We start from the raw sequence: 22347 nt of genomic DNA on the forward strand, positions 1-22347 counted from the left end.
TTTACACATTTTACATTATTTTTGGAATACAGTTTATTTTAGGAAATAACTCTGAATTAGTTTGTTTTATAGCATTTGGATTTTTCATGTATAGTTTTTTATATTTGGATTTAGTAAAACATTTGGATCATTCAAATACTGTTGTTGTTTAATCCAACAACAACAGTAATTTTTCTGGTTCACTTATATTATGATTTGTTGTGAAAAAAAGAAAGTGGATTTAGATATTTAATTATAAATTTTAAAAAGATAGTATAAATTCACAAATATATAACAATAAAAAGTTTAATTGTTGCAAGTCAGAATTTATAAACTAAAATTTTTCATTAATTACTACTGTTTTAAGAATAAAAGTTTTAATAAAAGATAATAAAATTTTAATTTTTTTTTGTTTTTATGTCCTTACTTTTATTGATTTCTGTTTGTAATCCTTATCTACTTTGGACTTTGTTTATTAATAAGATTTATTACACTGGTGTAATGACAGAAATGACACCAGTATAATAAGTCCTATTAATAAACACAGTCCAAAGTAGAAAAGGATACAAACAGAAATTGATATTGATAATAGAATGTCAATTAATGTAAATTGAAAATAATAAAAGAAACAAATTTTTATTTTTGTCTAGTAGTCTAGTAGTGTGTGTGTGTGTGAATATATAAATATATATACAGTTCTTATGACAAAAATTTCATTTAGTTTTTATTGAAAGTTTTGGATATTTCAAAGTTACTGTGTACTGTGATTACTTTAAATTTTTCTGAATAATTTACTAATTAATTTTTTTAAATAACTTTTTAAAAATAAAAAAGTTTTATATAGAATATTTATAATTGAAAATTAAACAAAGTAAAAAAAATGTTTTAAAAAGAATGTTGTTGAATGATTATTATTAATTCCTAGAAAAATAACTGGATGCTATAATGGGATTATTTCTCAAGTAGTATTTAGATTTTTATTAAATAACAAAATAAAAAAAAATAAAAAAAATATAAACAAAAAAAACACAATACTTTCAATAAATGCAGTAAGATATGAAGAACTAACTTATATAAATCTTCTATCTGATCAGGTGCAAAGAAATTGCATATATATCTGTATGTATGTGTGAATTCGCGAATTTAATGCAGTTGTCGAAAATTTAATTGTAAACAAATCCGATAGAAAAAACACTCCTTGTGAGAATCAGATTGAAGTTCATCGTTTGTGATGGGAAAGTTGACACACAGCTGTCAAAAGTGGTAGTCATTGTCAACCTTTGCCAATCACATGACCCCTTTCTCATGACGAGATAAAAGCGAGAGCTACCAGAAGCTTGGGGTGATCGTCATAGGAAGTTATAATTGGTGATAGTGCCACCTTGACTCCTGGACTTCCATACAGTGGACCCAATCCAGCTAAAGGGAGAAGACACTGGTTTGAAGATACCAAGGACTCCTACTGCTTCCATGCACGCACAATTGTCGCATACTTGCCATTAGAGGTATTTCAGGGCTGAACTTTGCAAACTCTCTCTGATATGCAGATTAGACACCCAACATAGTTTTGAGATTAGTCGCCATTTTGTATAAGTAGTATAGCATAACCACAGTTAACCTTAGGATTCATATAGCTTTCTGTACTCTTGATTTAATTAATCAATAAATGCTTAGTCCATTAAATCATTGTATTTTAGCATTGCAATTGGTCTTGTTTTTTTCATACGTCAGTGTCAACTCAATATTATTAAACTTTCTTGGTCTGCCCAATGCAGTAGTAAATCCAGCATTTTGAATAGTGCATCATCATTCATTGATGTCTTATAGAACATTTTATATGGTTCAATTCTCAAAAATCGCATCCAACGTATTTTTAACCTATTTACCCTTTCTCTGTTAGTATTTTTTAACCTAAAAATTGTGTTCTCTAGAGGCTTAGTTGAATGAAATCCTCTTGTTTCATTTCATTTAGAATGAACTTATTTTTTGACATTTTTTTATGATTTTGTAATATTCCTTAGGGACAAACAATAAATTGTTTTTTCTTAACTCCATTTCTACAACTCCAAAGTCTATCATTAGGTAGAAATGAATGCCCTGATAATAGGAACTTATGGTCAATGACATCTACATTATGTTCGGCAGATTGGATAGTTTTTAACCATGTCAAAGTTACTTTTATATTCCTGTTTTGTCCTGAACACATGTCACTGTAAGCTATAATGTGCTTTTCATTCCTAAGATTTGTTACATGTTTTAGGATACATGGTACTACTTCCTGTGAACCTCTGGGTACAACAGTTTCATCCTAGACACACATGTAAACATTATTGTCATGGAAGTTGTGAAAGCCCAGATTTAAAATGTACAAACTAGACTTGTAATATGCAACTGAAGTAGTTAACTTTGAGTAAGGCAGTGCTTTTGCAAATCAAAAGAAAAACCGAAATAGTGATCAGGATTATTTAATGCCAAATCTTGGTCTTTTTTTTAATGATTTTCTTGCTAATTCTGCCTGTCTTAAATGAGCATCATGATCCTCCATAAGGTTTGTCTTTTTTTCGTCATTATTCAATGCCTTAACTTTATTGTTTAAAAGCTCACATTTTTGGCAAGTATCTTCCGTGGCTGATGGAAATGTAAATTAAAGTCATCTTTAAAGATTTTTTTATAAGTCCACTCATTAACAGCATTTGTATTATTCTCAGTGGCGTAGCATAGTGGGGGCGACAGGGCGAAAAGCCCGCCCCAGGCGGCACTTTTAGGGGGTGGCAGAATTTCACAATAAATAGACAATACACCTGTACAATACACAATAATGATGATTGTTCTTTGCCGAAAAGTTCTTTAGAATTACTGTATATTTTAGTCTTTTGAATTGAGATACTTAAGTAAGGGGTGGCAAAATTTTCCTTTGCCCCGGTCGGCTGACACCATGCTACGCCACTGATTATTCTCTTTACATTTAAGCAGGTATAGGCCAAACATCTTTATATTTAGATCAGGGTGTAGGAATTTTCTGTTAGGATTGTGGGATCTAGTATAGTGAGATTCAAATTGAGGAAAACTTTGAATGTGATTGTGAACAGAATTTTTTTTTCGTTAATTTTTCTGGATGATCCACTCATGGCCAAGCCATTTTCTGGATTTTCAGATTTTAAAATATGTTTTAACCATCCTTTACTTATATTAAATGTATTCAAAAAGAATTTTTTACAAACTGGGAATTTTCTGTGAGCAGTATTTAAAAAATAATTAAAACTATAGTTTGTTGGCAATCCTTTACCATTTCTTAGCCATTTTCTTTTGACAGTAATGCACTCAGTAGCTTCGTAAAGTAATATATTTTGCTTATTAAAATCACCCAAATTCCAAAATTTATTGAAAATCTTTTTTCTTTCTTCTGCATGGAAATATTTTATACAGTAGAGCATCGGTTATCTGACTCAATTAGAGACTGGGGTTGGTCGGATAACTGAAAAGACGTATACCGTATTTTACAGACTATAAGACGCACCTTAATTTTTAAGCAATTTTTTAAAAAAATACCTATAAGACGCACTAGAATTTTGGAGGCAATTTTTCGAAGGAAAAAGTGCATCTTATAGTCCGTAAAATACGGTAACCGAAAAGTATGAAAAAATACATTATTAGTATAGTGTATTAGTATATCCCATGTAATTAGTGTATTAGTATATTGCTATTAACCTACTTCGCATTGAATTTTCATTGATGTTAAGCCTGACAAAATTTTTTTTAAAATAATAATCGTCACTATCGTATCGTTAAAAATTATTTCTTTATTTTGCACAAAATAAATACAGTACTGTACTGTATATTGAAAAATACAGTATAAAACAAAAAAAATATATTTGGGTTACATATTTTACATAAAGTAGGCCTATACATTAGAAAAAGAAGTCCAAAATTTTCTTTTGCTTCACAGCTGACCCTCGTTTTTTTGCCGCTAAATCTCACACACATTTTAAAAACAGCAGTTGGATAGCGTTATTAAAATAAATTAAGCCTCATTTAAATACTGGCCTCCCTTTCATGGTCGCACCAGTGTTGCCAGCTAAAACACGCAAACATTTAACAAAAATAATATTTAAAGTAGCCAAGGTATAGCCAAATATTGTAGCGCTACATCACTAGCGGGCATTTCAATTTGCCGATTAGAACGCGGTCGGTTAACCGATGTGACGGTTGATCGGGGGTCGGATAATCGATGCTCTATTGTACAACTCTTTGAAAACAGTGGCAATCTTTGTTTTGGAACACCTTTGCAGGCATAATTTTTCCATTTTGAGTATAATATTTTTTTTCCTGCATTCTGTTCGATTTTTTGTAATTTTTGAGTATGTGTGTTGTTATTCTTGTTTCTTGATATTTTTGTTGTGGAATTGTCTGAAACATTGGCTTCACTCTTGTTGACGAATATGTTTCTATGATTCTTTTTATCTTTCCATTTCCAAAATCAGAATTAGTACTTTTTAGATTGTTTTCACTTTCTCATTCCAAAAATTTTTTTGTATTAATTTGCATGGGTAGAATTTCTGTAATTAACATAAAAACACAAACAAGCAAGCGAAAGATTACCAATGTGATGCAAATTGATAATGGTAACCCTACTGTGCACCCCTAATCTACTTTTCTTGAGTTTCCTGATAATTTTACCCTCCTAAAAAACCTTATAAAGGTAAAAAAAATCATGAAGTACAGTACATAAGGAGTTCACTCTAAGAAAGGAGTGAAATCACAAATCTACATGAAGTACAGCAGATGCTTTTGTTCATGTATTTGTAGTTTGATAAATCCTTTGTAATAACAAATTAATAACCATTAAGAATATTACATAGAAAACTTGATTTTTTCTAGTTCGTCTTGGCAAGATCATTTGTTGCATAATTCATTGCAGATAAAATGAGTGTTCTCGATATAGTAAATTACAGTGTGTGCATGTATTTTGAGTCTTGCGATCCTTATTTCCGATCAGTTTAAGGCTGTAAATTGGCTGAAAGTTATTGCTGGAAAAGCACGAATGGTTGTATTTTTTTATTTTATCATCAAATCTCAAGTTATTAATAAAAAGGAAATTTTTGAATTGGCTACCTTTGGACTACTATATAGAAAATTTTTGGCCTCAAACACTAAAAACATCTGCAACACTGTACATAGCTGTGGTACATTTTGTAATTACACAACCTACACAGAAAGAGCGCATTATTCTCCTTCAGTCTGCATTAATAACTGGATTAATTAACATTATTATATTAAAATTATATATTTAATGGAATTATTAGTATTTAAAAAATCATTATCTGAGTTAATTGAGCAATACTACATTAATAATAAAGCATAAATCTCGTGTCTTAAAATTTTACTGCCATATCCGTTTGCAACTTTCAAAATGGGACTTAAGCCACTTTCTTTATCAATTTATCAAAAATCTTTATCATTTTATTAAACCAGCTAATTTTCGTTTTACAAAATCTTAATGATTTTAAATATATTATCTACAATTTGTTTCAAAATGAAAAGATAACGTAGAAATGTAAATATTAAAATAGCTAGCTTGATTTTTTTGAAAAATGGACTTAGGCCACTTTCAAAATAAAGGGCTCATATGTATCATGGAAACAACTAAATTGAGATGGAGTGTTCCATTTTTCTACCTGGTTGCATGATTATTTCATTTTATGATTCAGTCTGCTATGAGTATTCATGAAATACACATCAGGCACTTGATGCTTTTTTGAATTCCAAAAAGAGTCATATGCAGTTCAGACTACAAAGAACATCAATGACATTTATGAGAATGTAGAGTGAACAGAAGTGTCATTAGTGATTTGCAAAATTTTGTTCTGGGGATGTCCGCCTCAATGATCACCCATGTGGAGCTTCCCAACGTAGCTGAATAGTGAGATCTTCTTGAACTCTTGTGGAATCCAACCTAAGGCAAATGTAACATGAAATAATAAAAGTTTTGAAATGTTCTCAGAAGGCATTACAAAACTCCCTGTGAGAAATTGGCAAAGTCTTGAGGGATGGCATTTGGATTTCCACATCAGCTTTTGAAACACCTTCATTCAGAGAATAGCAATTGCAGCTTCACTTGCAACAAATTGTGAATTTGATGATAAGATGGGAGAAATTTAAAGAAACTGATGGAGATTTTCTTGATTAAATATGTTCTGTTCATGTAATGTATCATCAAAGGCTGTTTAATAAATTGGATATTTCATAGTTGACAACTCAATACTTTAACGTTATAAAAATACCATATTCTTGGTGACTGCCTCATTAAACTTCTTACGTATGCTGTAAATGTAAGTCTGTAATTTATTTAAAGGTGTAGCAAATATTTACTTACATAGATCTAGAAATGATGATAAAAAATATTAGTAACAAAGTATTTTCATTTTTAACATATTATTAATTAATTAGTTTCAGTACTAATTTTAAATGAAGATCTGAATACAATTAGATTTTTATCATTATATTTATATTTTTAGGATGTTGATCAAGAAACTGGTAAAGATCTGAACCCCATACGACAAATATCAGAAAGTGTGGAAGAAGATTCAGATGAGAAACTGCGGAATCCAGATAGACCATCTAGTTTACCCCTTATAACCAAACCTGATGATGATGATGTAGATAACAGAAGAAGAATTCAACGAATATCTTCTCCAGAGAAGTGGGAAATTAAACAAGTAAATAAAAAATTTGTATTCAATCTCAAATGCACACATTTTCATTAAGTCATTCTATATACAAACATCTCAAAGCCAAATGTTTAATTATAAGCTAAATAAATGCTGATTTAATATGACAATCATTTAGCTTATAAGTCATTCTATTTAAAAATCTGAAAACTGATTATCTAAACCAGTGGTGTTCAAACTACATCCTCTAGGCCAAATCTGGCCCATGAACATATAAACTAGAAATCACTCTACTTTTTGTTTCTTTGGAGTATACAAAATATTTGTAGACTGCTTGCTTATGACTTAAATCATCTTGGCTCACCTATCAAAAGGTTTAGGCAGCATTGATTTAAATTAATAATGTGAATTGTTTTACTGATCAAACTTGAAATAACATACAAACAAAGTTCTATGATTAGAAAAATTTATAGTATCATTTTTACCAAATATTTAATTACATTTTATTTCACTAGATGATGTCTGCTAATTGCATAGACAAATCAGAATTGCCAGATTTTGATGAAACAAGTGGATTATTACCTAAAGAAGAAGATGATGGTTTGTCTAACAAATCTTTTATTATTATTTTAAATTTCTTGATATATTTATTTTAAAATATATTTTCAGATGAAGATATTGAAATTGAGCTTGTTGAAGAAGAACCACCATTTTTAAGAGGACATGGACGAGCAAATATTCAAGATTTAAGTCCTGTTAGAATAATGAAGGTAAAATGTTAAAGAAAATCTTGATTTATTTAACATCAAAATTAAAAAATTGTTAAATGAATTTTGTATTATCTGAAAATTTATTGAAAGTAAATTTAATTATAAATATTAAATAATGAAGTTTGAATTTCAAATGAAGTTTTTACAAATAAATTTAATTGTTACTCAAATAAATTACAGTAGACTATGCTTATTGTAGTTATAGATAAGGTTATCAGTTTAATGTTATTAAAATTACTAGGTTTCAAAACAGTTAATTTAAAATATACATATAAAACTTTATTTATTTTCATCAGAGTTTGGTAATTGTTGTTTTTTTTTTAGTTAGATAGGCATTTGAAGTTTTTTATGATTTCAGTTTCAACATGTGGCTGATGTCATGCAGTTGTTATCCATTATTGTTATCAGTCAATTAGCACTTTAAACATTAATCATTTTATTCATTATTTGTGTGCAGTGCAATAGTTTAAATTGTTGGCCTATTTTACTTCAATTTATATAATAGCTTAGAAAATTTAGAAAACATTAAAAAAAAAAACACAACATAGACAAAATGTAAAGATATTTTTAATATCTTGTCCTTTCTACACACCTCAAGAAATTACAAGATGTAAGCACATTTTTAACATATTGAAATTTTTGTAAATTTTATAAGTATATACTTACTGTCCTGGTCATTTTATCAAATATACATTAGCTGTTAAAGGTGATATCAAGCAATCAACACCAAGTGATTTACATATTAATAATAATCATTATTAATAAATCTTTAAGCTATACATTTGTAATTGTTTAACATGTCTGTCTAATGCCACAGTCAATAAAACCAAAATTTCCATTACATGTAATCTTAATTACTTATTTTGCTTAATGTTATCAATATATGCAAGTTCCAAAGTCATTACAATAAGTGAATTCTACTGTGTTTGTTTCAGTAAAGTTTTCTGAATTTGGATTAAAACGTCACTATCTATTATAAGAATTGAAAAATAAATATGTATATTTTATTTTAGAACCCAGATGGTTCCTTAGCACAGGCAGCAATGATGCAGTCTGCACTGGCAAAAGAACGTCGTGAACAAAAACAACAACAGAGAGAAGCAGAAATGGATTCTATTCCAGCAGGTTTAAATAAGCATTGGATAGATCCAATGCCTGATGGTTAGTTTTTAAATAATTTTTTTTCCTAATAAAATAGAAATACTGAATTATTTAATATTAATGATATCTATTTCTATAAAACAGAGAAAATTTTTGTATATTTTATAGCCATTACCATACCACAGCCAAGTATTTATAGGAATAAAATTTAATTTTTTTTTGTTTGTTTCTATTTTTATTCATTACTAACAGTACCCACCACACGTTGCTGTGGCTCAAAATGTATCTATTATAAATGTATAACACTTTCCCCGCAGAGGGATTTCGAAAAATCCCTTCTTAGTGTACATTCTTTTGACGTACCCTATTAAAACACCATCAAAAACACAAAAAACCGCATCTAAAATAGTATAATAGAAGCCCAGTTCTTCAAGGTAAGTTTTAATCCTGTCCCTCTCCCCCGATGGGGGAATTTCGACATGTGTATTATATAAAAACACACACGTATTCGAATGCAAGGTTGTGTCAAAATTTCAAAGGAATTGGTAGGAACAAACGAATATTACATTTTTATTTATATAGATAGATAGATGATGATCTGCTTTAGTTCATTCAAACAATGCCTCACAGAAAAGCAAACTTAGGTCGTCGTACTCATGGAGTTAGCACCGTCTGTTGGACATAAAAGCCTTAATCCTGTCCCTCTTCCTCCCAGGGGGAATTTTGACATCTATATTATATAAAAACACGCCCATATTCAAATGCAACATTGTGTCAGAATTTCAAAGGAATCAGTGAAGAACTTTTAGAGATTTGCTATTAGGAACAAATGAACATTACATTTCTATTTATATAGCTTATGCATATTATAATAAAATAATAATGAAATATGAAAATAATGAAAATAAGTATATATATTCAAAATTCAATATCATATACATATATATATATAATTCTAAACTCTACACTTAACACTTCTATAACTCTAAACTTAATATAATTAATAAACTAATTCTGTCAAATACATCTATATTCTAATTGATGAATAAATAATTATTTTTCTAAATGTATGACTTCAACAATAAGAGATTTGCATTTCATAAATGTAATTTAAAAGAAATTTCCAAGTATTCAGTAAACTCATTTTGGCTCATTTGCTTCATAACAATATGATTTTTATTACATTATTTCTCATTCAGTTATTTGATTGAAAAAGATTCAAAGAGAGTAATGAAATATGACAGTTTATACAAAAAAAAAAAAAAAAAAAATGTTTCTGCTTATGTACGTGTTTATTGACTATACAGATTTTTATTTAATTTTTTATCTCTTTTGAAATGGTAGCATGATGCTTCATTATATTTAATCTTTATTAGAATAAAATATACTTTGTATCTTTTGAAAATAATGGATTTCTATTCAGAATCATCATTTTTTTCAACCTTATTTAACTCTCTAATAATTTTTTGGATATGCTGGTTTCTAAAAAATAATTCCCAAATTGTATTGAGTAAAATAGAATTAATTATTGAAGGATTTATATTTTTATTAAAAATTCATTTGCATTTAATTGAAATAGGCAAAGTAATTTGTAATTATGTAATATGTTGATCTTTTTCATAACTTTCTTAAATATACATATCATCCAATGTACATTTGATAAAGATTCTCATACAGAGCTCTTTACCATTGTGATTAATGAATTAACTATTTGTATTGATATTACATATTAATGCAAAGTGTTAATTCAACAAAGCTGTGCAAAATTGAGTATACTGTATAATATTAAAACTATTCTAAAACTGAGAATTTGTTTTGTGAAGAAGTATGTGGAAATAGCTCCTTTTGAGCTATTTTCAGTACAAACTATTTTATGTTAGACATTCTAAGAACAGCTTACAGAAGAAAACAAACTAAATAGAAAAATTAAATATTTGATAGTTTTGATAGTCTTAACAAGCAGAATTCATAGATATACAGTGTATACTCTATCTATTTGTTTTTAATTTTTATTATAAGGATTTATATTATTTAAATAGTAATATTTTTATGAATTTTTGTTTTTAGCGGAAGGACGAACACTTGCTGCTAACATGAGAGGTATAGGATTGTCTGCCCAAGATCTTCCAGAATGGAAGAAACATATAACAGGAGGCACAAAGGCATCTTATGGGAAAAAGACTCAGATGACACTTTTAGAACAGCGACAAAGTTTACCAATATATAAACTTAAAGATGAACTTATTAAAGTAAGAAAATTAATGCATTCTATTATTTTATATGAGAATGCTTAGATCGTTATTACTTGTTTTTATATATTTAATAATAAAATTAGTAATGTTTATTACCATTTTTACGTATTATTTTAAAGTAAAATTTCTTTTATATATAATTTGAAATATACAATTTGTCACATATATAGAAATTATTTTACTTTATTGCAGCATAAAAATTTGTTTAGGATTAAGTCCAACTAGTTGATGCTGTTGCTTTTGATGGATGTCATGTGACATTTTTGTTCTTGCATAACTGTTTTTTTTTTTTAAATGATCTTATGATGTTGCATCCTGTAGTATCATTCATGATTTAGTTCTGAAGGATTAATAAACATTTCTTCTACCCTCTGAAAATGTTTGTTTATAAAATGATGAAAATTAGCAATTAAAATGTGTTGCTTTTAACTTTGTTCTACACTTGTTATTTGTTTTGTATTGACAAAGAATTGATTAATATGCACTGCATAAAATATTTTATTGATTTAATGCAATATAAAATATAAATTATATATCTCATATGATGAACTTATATCAGTCAAAAAAATTTTTTGACTCAAAATCCCAGTTTACAGAACTTTCTGCTGAAACAAGTGGCTTAAATATTTCTGTGCAAATGACTATCTCATGGCCATTGCATGAAAAATCCACTATGCTGGCTTGAACTGTTGTCAAATGAATTAAGCCTGCTTTTTTGTAAAGGGTTATGATGTAGAATGATTATCACAAGTTGATGAACAAACTCACAATGATTGCATGAATTTAGTTTGATGTCACATCTGACAAGTTTGTTGCAATATCAACTAGTTTACTCTTAGCATAAAGATGGAAACTGTAGAAAGATGATTCTATGTAATGTAATGTATGTACGTACATTTATTTATAAAATTTAAATTTTTTTGTTTAAGAAAACAATTTTTAGCATTTGATATTGGTTTGAAATTCTGTAAGTGTTATCATGATGAGATTTTTATTTCATTCATTTTATTTAAATATAAATAATATTTTGTTCAAAATAAAATTAATTATAGAATTAATTTACTTTGGCATAGTATTTTATAAGTATATAAATTAATAATTTATTAATGAATATTTATGTATTGATAAACTAATTTAATTTATAATTATTAATTTAACAGAAGATTGTGGCAACTGCTTATATTTAGTCCAAATTAAGTAGTTTAATCATTTATTAGTTAGCTTTATTACAGCTTGAATGTAATTTGGGTCTAATTGTTTGAATAATTGAAAATTTTAGTTGGTTTAAATATATTTGTTGTTTAAATATCTCTTTTAGTAAGAAACTCAACGTCACCTTAACACCGGGGGTGAAATCAGCACTAAATCTGGAACCTGTTATCAGTGTAAATCGTGTGAAAAACCTTTTTTCACAAATGTTTTCTAACTTTCTGATAAATTTTATTTGCCTGAAGAAGAACTATCTTAGAAAGTTCGAAAACGTTTGTGAAGAAAGGTTTTTTCACACGGTTTACACCAGTAACAGGTTCCAGATTTAGTGTTGATCTTTTAGAGTATTTATATACTCTCAAAAAAATTTTATTTGATAGATGATTAAATTATTTTGTTAATTTTTAGGCAGTAACAGAAAATCAAATATTGATCGTAATTGGAGAAACTGGTTCTGGAAAAACAACACAAATTACTCAGTATTTAGCAGAAGCAGGCTTTACTGCAAGAGGAAAAATTGGTTGCACTCAACCCCGTCGTGTTGCTGCTATGTCTGTTGCTAAACGTGTTGCAGAAGAATTTGGTTGTCGATTGGGACAGGAGGTTTGCAGGATATTTTTTATATTTTATATTTTGATAGTTAAATGGTAGTAATAATCATTTTGTTCTTAGGTTGGATACACTATAAGATTTGAAGATTGTACCAGTTCAGAAACACTCATCAAATACATGACAGATGGTATGTTGCTTCGAGAATGTCTTGTTGATCTTGACCTGAAGGGTTATGCAGTCATCATGTTGGACGAGGCACATGAACGAACAATTCACACTGATGTATTGTTTGGATTGTTAAAAAATGTAAGTGAAACACTAAATTATATGATAAATTTAATTATTAATTTTATGTTAATGTTTATTAATTTGTGAAATTAAAAAAAAAAGATGCTAAAATTTGTTTATTTTTATTTTCCAAAATTTTTAAAATTTACAGTTTAACTTTTTAAAAATTTTAAATTACTTTTATTTAGTGTTATTTTCAGAATGTAGTTGATGTTGAACTGGAAAGTTTAAAAATATTCTTTTGGCTTCTATTATGTAGTCTTTTCTGTGTGATGTTAATTGGTGTGTGTGTGTGTATACAGAGGGCATCATGAATAACCTTTAATAGAAGAGCCATGCTGGAAAGTTTATGCCATATGTGTGCAGGGGCTGGGTTTTGCTGCATGAACAGAAGAAATGTATCAGTTAATTCATTAATGCCAGAATGTAGTATTGAAACTGAAAAAGTGAAACCAAATTAAAGGATAATACAAGCACAAGAATTTAATATAGTAGGATGCAGATTATAGGTTTACATTTTGTTACAATTACATTCAAACTGGTGATCATTCTTAGCACTGGTGTGATCTTGATATATGGTTATCTTTTCCCTTAAGTGATCCAGATCTCCAATTTGTTTGTAATATACTTCTGATTTTAAATAGCCCATAGGAAAAATTCCAAAGATGTCAGATCTGGCAAGTGAGCTGACCATTATTCATCTCATGATCAATCTGCCTGAGAATGTTATTTAGCCTGTTTAGAATTACTCAAGATAATGTGGTAGGGCCCCATCTTGTTGATAGACAATATTGTCTTTGAGAACCAAACCAACACTTGTCTGTTGTTATTTGATAATGCTATTAATTCTGGGGATTATTAGTTCATTTATTAGATTCACTTACATGGTACAGATGTATGAAAACTGGTCTGATGCAGTGATTTGTTAGGACCTCACCCATACATTGATGTTTTGGAAGCACTATATCTCTATATGTATACTTCCCTATGTACACATGGATGTTCATATGACCAAATTTTACAATTGTGTCAGTTCATGTATCTGTACACATGAAATTTGGTTTTATCTGAAAACATTTATTTTTGTTTTATAAATTAAATTGAAAATATAACTGTATTCAGTTTATAGCATAACAGAATGTAATTTTTGATATCCTAATGACAATTGCAAGAACAGTTGAAAATGTTTGATTTTTGTAATTAAATGTATTGCTGGTAAAAGTTTCTAATTACAAAACAATATTGATTAACTTCAATGAATGTTGTGTATCTACTGCATACCTGCCAGAATTAATATAGTTAATTTAGTTGATTTTCATATTCAGAATTTCAAGAATTTCTTTGGGAGCTTCTGACTATCTTTTCAGAAAAAGTTTTATCTGGCAGCATACATATTATATGAAAATACCATTGTTTATTTATTATACTGTTGTATTAAGAATTTTTGTTTTTAAAAGATCAGAATTTGAATTAACAAGTATGCATAAATAATGAAGATTAAGAAATGATAATGAGATTGAAGGTTAAGGTCAATGATACTTCAAAAGATGCTCCTCACACCTCACTGTTGATTGTTTTTATTGATTCATTTAAACTCAACAAAATTCTGAATATGCACTTACATTTATAAAGTAGAATAATGCATTTTTTTTCTTTTTAAGTACAGGTTTGTCAATGCATTTTTCACAACAGCTTTTTAAATGACTTTTTCTAAAGTGTCTTTCTTGTTACATGTATTTGATAATTTAGCAATTTTTTTGTAATTCTTTAGATAAAAAAATTTACTGAAAACAGAAATTGCAATCTTACAATGAAATCTACAGTGAAATATTATTGTATCTATGCAGTAAAGCTTCTTTGCAGCTAAAATTGCATAACACTAGTTCTTTTAGTTAACATCAACCCTTACAGGCATGCTAATGAGAATCTACTATATATTGTTTCATGAAGTAAGTTTATTGTAATAGGGTTTAACCTGTTACAAGGGAGTTTCAGATGTTAACCAACCACTGATGGTTTAATCTTATTATAACATATTGTTTCCACTGTAATAACATCTTATCCAATTTCTTTAATCATACATTTTTGTAATAATATAAACTTAAATGTTTAAAGTCACAAAAGATATTACTCAATTACAAAAACTTATTTGAGCTATTTATAAACTATAAATATGTACAATTTTTAACAAAGATGCTTACTTTGTTCATAAAAAATCTTGTTCAACGTGTGAAGGTAGTATCTGAATCATTAATAAACTTGTTCAACTTATGGAAGTATTGCCTGAATCATAGCTCCAGTGCCTCCTTACAAAGATAAAACTTGTACAGTTTTTACCCAAAATGTATATCTATAACAACAAAGATTGGAATTCATGAAAATTAATATTAATATAGTCTGTTAACTTCTTTTATATAATTGTAACTAAATAAAGAATTTTTTATATTAAAGAGTGAAATTCAGATTATATAATCATCAATATATAAAACACTCTAGAATTGTATTATACCATATAGAATATTCCGATTTCAACATTCTTTGTTTTCTTGAAACAGAGGATTTCAAAATATTTTGTATCAATTTAACTTTCAATTTAACAGCCACTAGATTATTGGTACTTTCACTTAGTGCCTATCATGAGAAAATTTAATAGTAATCTCCGTAAAAATTGGGTGATATTTTCTCTATTTCTTCTATTTTATGGGATAGTTGAGACAACTCTCCATGTAAATATTTATTTTCTTTTTTTTAAGGAATTAACCTCTGTTCTAATTCCTTGAAGTTCATTTTGGAGCTATGAAAATTTATCCTGTATCAGTTCATAGATCGATTTTAATGAGTATTGAGATTCGTTCTGTATCTGTAATTCTTTACGACTTACTGTTTCAAAATATTCATTAATTTTTGTGGTTCTCAAGGTCACTGGACTGCTCTTACCAAGATCTTCCTCTATTTGATAATAGTCTTCACTAATTAAGTCATTCAATTGATTTCCTTTTTCTTTTTCTTTGAGATTATCCTTACGTAATCTACCCCGCCCCCTTTGCATATCCATGACTCATTTGTTGCGGAGATTGAGGTAGAGGACCTGGATTTGGTTCAATCCCAGCAATTAACAATAAACTTATAATTAAAACCAAAGATAATCTGTTTATAAATATCCACTTCTTTGGAACCATCATATTATAGCTGCTTAAGGCTTTCGAAATTCACCAATACGTACTTATCAAGTGCCACTAAAAAGTTCACCAACACCTCCGACGACTAACACACGCCCCCTTGTTTCATTATAAGTAACTACAGTAATAATTAGTGCTTAAAAATCAAAATTTGCATTTATTGTAAATAATTTATTTGAAAGTTAAAAATTATTGTAAATATATTGAATCATTTTGTAATGAAAAGTGTTTTTAATTATTAAAAGTAAGTTTCAAAATGAAGCTTTAATGAGAATGTATTTTACTCCAGATAAAATTATATTTTTATTTATTTTGTATTGTAATGTAGGCTGTTAAAAGAAGACCCGAATTGAAACTTATTGTAACTTCTGCTACTCTGGATGCTGTGAAATTTTCTCAATACTTTTTTGAAGCTGTAAGAAATTTATTAATTATTAACTATTGTTAAAATGTCTAAAATTAAATAATACCAATAATAACTTTAGTAATATTTTAAAATTTCCTTCTAGCCTATATTTACCATACCAGGAAGAACTTATCCAGTGGATATCCTTTACACAAAAGAACCTGAAACAGACTATTTAGATGCATCTCTAATAACAGTAATGCAGATTCATCTAACTGAACCACCAGGTAATAATATTTAGTATTTTATGAGGGCTATTTTTTAAATAAGGTCCATTTGTGATTGAGAGTGAGAATGATATACAATTGCAACAGTGTGCATGAGCGTCTGCTCCCAGCATGCTTTGCACACATTTAGATGCCATTTGCAGCTGTATCGTCTGTTTGTGTGCTTAGCTGTAGAAGTTTATAATGTTTAAGAAAATTGAGTTGTCCCCCAACTGTGAGATATGATCTGTTATTAGATTTCAGCACAAAAGATCATGGCAACTGTCTTTTGAGACAGGAAAGGGATTTTGTTAGTGGATTTTATGTCGAGAAGCATGACAATCAATTCTGATGCATATTGTGTGACCTTGAGAAAACTCTGGCATGGTCCACTGTCTTCTGGTGGCAGGTGGCAGATTTCTTTGAAATCGGAATTCATAAAATTGTTGAGTGGTATGACAAATGTTTGAACAAAAATGGAAATTATGTAGAATAAGGGAAAAAATATATTTTAATATTATTTACAGTATTTTTCTTCTTATTAAAAAATGGACCTTATTTAAAAAATACCCTTCATAAATGCTTTAGTTTGTCAGCTTAACCTTTAATGCTCAGTTCAAGTATTTTCTTTATTTAAGTTAGAATTAATTTCTTGATAAAAATAAATTATTATGTTTGCAAATATAATAATTTTATCAATTAATTTAATTTTGCTTTCATTGGGCTGCAGTTTTGAAATTACAGACCTACAAAAATCCACTGTTGTCCATGTGTCAGGAAGGACAGACATCCTTCTTTAATCTCAAGAACAATGTTAGATAGTTGAAAGATCAGACCACATATTGGGTTTGGGACAGGAGGCCTCGATTAACTTTATAGGTATCCCTTGATTAACACTGTTAATTAATTCCTTGATCCTACTGCATATATCAAAATTGCACTAATCAAAATATGGTATCTATGTTAAGTAAAGACAGCTGGTAAAGCCACATAAATTAAAAATTTCTGCTGTGTATAAAGGGATTACCACAATTAATTTTGCACATTAATTAAATCCCACATTATGCAAAGGATACCTCTATATGAACTTGGACCAGAAATCACGTTATTTTAACTTACAAATTTTCTCCTGAACAGAGTTGAAGCATTATGATAAAAAAATTGCAGCTCAGCATTATGACATTGTCACAATAAATAATTGCTTGTTGCATCTACTTACAACTTAAAAATTCATTTGGTCAGTTTAGCTTTGTTTCAGTGATAAATCATAAAAGCTATTGATTATTTTTATTTTAATATTGAAATTATTTAGCAAAAAGTTGAAAAGCAGTACTGAATCAGAAGTATAACAAAACTTTTATTAGATTTTTATGGTTAAAATACACAAAAAGCTGATAAATATTACTTTTCCTGAATATTTGAATGTATTATAAAGTTATTTTTAAGAACAAAAATGTTAAGATTAATTTACTAACTTCTGAATGCATTTCAAGTACTAATTTCCACATCCATTACTTTATAAAAATTTGTTTACTTCTTATCAGAACATTTTCAATAGTTTTTTTTTGTTAGGAAATGAAAGTTTGGAATTTTATGAAACAGAAGTTTAGCAGTTAGGATTTTAAGCTGTTTCAAGAATTTTGTATGATTTTATACTTTTATTCTGTAAATAAGAATGAAATGTCTCCCTCGAAAATGTTTTTAATAAGAAAAATTTATGTCTAGTTTCTAGAAGGTTGTTTAATTTAATATTAAATTATATTTTTTTAAATTGAATCTCATCAAATTTGTAACAAAAAGAATTCAGGTTATTTTAGAATGATTTTTCCATTGAAATTCTTTTTAAGTAAAACAGTTATTTTAAAAAAATCTTCAAGTATTTGCATTAAAATAATTTTAATATTATATGAATAACTTTATATGGTATAATTAATATTATATCATATAAGTTTATTTTAATGTATTACAGATTCTGCAATTACAGATAAAATTTTGAGAATATACTGTATATTAAAAAGTTTTTAGCATCTAATGCTAAAACTTATTGAAAGCAAAATTATGTTGAATATTATTGAAACAATATTTATTGTTTTTATACATTTTCAACTTTCATAAATGCTATTAATATATAAAATATGTTATATATCAAAAGCAAAAGTTACATAGTTAACTAATTTAAAAGTTTAATCATTAAGTAAAATGATTACATTTTGTAAGGAAAATAGAAAAAATATATTAATTTACTATAGTATTATTTTGAATAAAACAGTCAATTAAAAATTCTGAAATTCAATGATCTTACTAGAAAATGCAGGATATTCATCCTGATATTAATGAAGTTAACTAATGTAAATTTAATGAATAAATAAAATTATAGCATTTTAATTAATTTTTTTAAATTTTAGGTGACATATTGTTATTTTTAACTGGTCAAGAAGAGATTGATACAGCTTGTGAAATATTATATGAACGTATGAAATCTCTAGGGCCAGAAGTTCCAGAATTAATAATACTTCCAGTTTATTCTGCACTTCCCAGTGAGATGCAGACAAGAATTTTTGAACCAGCACCTCCTGGTTCCAGAAAGGTATTGCATTTTTTTAAATTGTGCCTTTTATATTAATAAGAAAATTAGATTATATAAAATAACTGAACAAAAATCTTTTTATTGTAAATGAATGACATAATGTTACTGTACTGTTAATTTAATATTTGTCATAGGATGTAAGATTTATATTATTACTTAGTTTTTGTTTTGCTTAGTCAAAAGTTTTTAGATATGCATAAAGTATTTGCCATCATCAATGGCCATTGTCAATAGAGCCATCATCAATGGCTCTATTTCCTATTTTTTCTTCTAAGATTTCTGTTGTTGTATATCTTAAATCTTGTGAAAACCTGTTTTTTTATAAAAGTGAAAATAAGATTATGTTCTGTGATGTCAGTTGTCATTTTCAAACATTATCGTCAAACCCAATATATGTAAAGTTTTCCTCCAACTAATGCGGAATATTATCGGGCTAGAAATGGCTAAATATATTAATAATTTATAAGACAATTTGGCACTAGAATTAGGCAGTAGGTGCCACCTCTTGATAAATTTAATAATAATAATTTTAATTAAATAATTTTAAATAATTTAGAACTATGCTCCGGCCGATTCTTTTCTTCCAGTAGTTCTAAATTATTTAATTAAAATTATTATTATTAAATTTATCAAGAGATGGTGCCTAACACCTAACTCTAGTGCCAAATTGTCTTATAAATTATTAATATATTTAGCCATTTCTAGTTCGATAATATTTGGCATTACTTGGAGGATAGTTGTCATTTTCTTTAAAATCCACTTTGACCAAAGGTTAGAAACATTCAAAATATATAGAAATTATATTCATATTTTTTTATGCTATGTAAAGTAAAGTTTATTCAAGTTTTTGTCACATCTGACGATTTCTTAAGTTATTGGCATTTAATTTGAAACACAGGGATGGTAAGTTTATATCATAAAATATATAAAATTATATATGCATAATAATAGAAATGGATAACAAGTGGATAATATATTGTAATTTGTGTGCATGTAAATAGAATAAATAAACTACATAACAAAAACAGAATTTTTTTTTTAATATTGATCAAAGTACATTATATTTTTATTGCTTAAAAATACAAAAAAAATAGAAATAAGAAAATTATTTAAAAAAAGAATAGAAAAAAATTCTTTAACAAAGCGTGCCACTAAGCTTGCAAGGCTTATCATAGTACATTACAATTTTTGGTGTAATGAATTTATGAGTAATAAATAAATGATTCATATTAACTGTATTTTATAACCATCATTTCTTTTCAGTTAAGAAAATAAAATTTTAAAATTCAGTTATTAGAAACTTGTCATGGACTTTTTTCCTGTTTTTAAACACTTAACAAACTTAATGACAGTATTGTTTTAAACACAACAAAATCAATTTTCACAAAAAAAAGACTTCATAACAATATTTCTGTTGTGTTAATGTCAATGTTGGTCAACAAAATTTTTAACAATAATTTTACATTGTGTCACCACAAGAGAGATGATCTTAACATGTTTTATATGGTGATATGGAGAAGAGCCTCAAAATAAAAGTCAACTCTGTTGTGTGACTGTTTTGTTCCCAAAGTTTGTGGAAAAAGAGCAGATAGTGATGACAGTTTTTCTTAACATTTTTTATATTGTACAGAATTTTTAATAGTACAATTGTCCTTAGATTTTTTTATCAGTACTAATAGTATACAGTTCAAATATAATTTTATCATATTAATAATGCTATATCTTAAAATTCAAAGATACAGTAGAGAGTCATTTATCGGAACCCCGGTAATCGGAACGATTTTCAGTCGGACTGTGTCGTGCTGAATCGAATGTTTTTGATACTAGATTTACTTCTAAAGTATAATTTTCATGTTTTTATATTCTTCAATATATTTATTTTGTTTGTACAAAATGAAGAAATAATTTTTAACGATACAATAGCCTCGATTATTATTATAAAAATTTTCGTTAGGTTTAAAATTGATGAAAATTCAACATGAAGCAACACGCGATGGAGAAAAATTTGAACATCGGACAGGTTAATGTATTTTTTCGTACATAATCGGTAATCGGAACAAATCACTAATCTGAACAACTCCAGTCCCCAATTGATTCCGATTAACGACTCTCTACTGTATTATAATAATAATGTTCATATATGATTTTTACCATAAAATAAATACTTTTTAACTAACTGTTACTTTTTTTTATTCAGGTAGTAATTGCCACTAATATAGCTGAAACATCACTTACCATTGATGGAATTTACTATGTTGTTGATCCTGGTTTTGTAAAACAGAAGGTTTATAATTCAAAGACAGGAATGGATTCTCTTGTTGTTACTCCAATTTCACAAGTGAGTAAACATATAGGTATTCCTTGTACAATGCAATATTTATGTTCCAAAAAAGGGCCATATTATGCCAATCCATACTATACAAAACAAAGGACTAGGGTTAGGTTCCAAAAGTGAACAAAAGAATATTAGACTTTTTCATTACTAAGAGAAATATGTTTATTAAAACAATTAATTATTTATTTCTAATCAATAATTAACTAACAATTACATTTAAAAGTACTGTATTACATGGTAGTATTAACTTTAGTTAAACAAGGGCATTTTCTTTTTACAAAGTATCATTGTCTTCTGAGCTTTTTTGTTGATTTTAATCAGAAATACCAGCAGCAACATTTTTTAAAATATTTTTATCATAAAAAATTTTATGAATCACAAAATAAAAATTTGTCCTAGTGGGTTTGTTCAGTTGAAAACCAAGCTATTTTTTCCAGAATTTGTGTTGGAATACCAAATTGTTAGAGTTGGAAACAGTTCCAACTAATTATCCAGATAATGCTGTATTAAGTTTAATAATACTTATCTAAAAATGTTTAATTAAATAAACTTTACTAAATACAAAGATTAATCTATAAAACCAAAATACAGTGACAGTCTTAAATGCTAAAGTCTGAAAGCAATGACAAAAACACCTGTTTGATAGGAACATTAGTGAAATTGTTTCTTTCTTTGTCCTATCAGTTTTCATTAAAGTGAACCTGATGAAAGGACAATATAAATTGAAAATTTCAATATTCTAAAATCTATGAGCAAATTTGAGACATGTATGCATGCTTACTTGAATAAAAAAAATATCAAATAACAGAGTTTGC

General features: G+C 27.6%; 1 protein-coding gene across 1 annotated transcript in view; it reads left to right on the forward strand.

The window, feature by feature from the left end:
• The window catches only part of pea (ATP-dependent RNA helicase pea), a 58949-nt gene that overhangs the window by 26239 nt on the left and 10363 nt on the right, over window positions 1-22347 (forward strand). Inside the window, exons 10-20 of the mRNA XM_067283179.1 lie at window positions 6495-6695; window positions 7163-7247; window positions 7317-7417; window positions 8431-8578; window positions 10586-10767; window positions 12388-12582; window positions 12652-12837; window positions 16327-16413; window positions 16508-16631; window positions 19016-19197; window positions 21395-21535. Of these exons, the coding sequence (XP_067139280.1) occupies window positions 6495-6695; window positions 7163-7247; window positions 7317-7417; window positions 8431-8578; window positions 10586-10767; window positions 12388-12582; window positions 12652-12837; window positions 16327-16413; window positions 16508-16631; window positions 19016-19197; window positions 21395-21535 (1632 nt within the window). The remainder of the gene's footprint in view (window positions 1-6494; window positions 6696-7162; window positions 7248-7316; window positions 7418-8430; window positions 8579-10585; window positions 10768-12387; window positions 12583-12651; window positions 12838-16326; window positions 16414-16507; window positions 16632-19015; window positions 19198-21394; window positions 21536-22347) is intronic.

This window comes from Centruroides vittatus, unplaced genomic scaffold (genome assembly GCF_030686945.1).
Source record: "Centruroides vittatus isolate TY-2023 unplaced genomic scaffold, ASM3068694v2 contig_979, whole genome shotgun sequence".
Lineage (NCBI taxonomy): Eukaryota > Metazoa > Arthropoda > Arachnida > Scorpiones > Buthidae > Centruroides > Centruroides vittatus.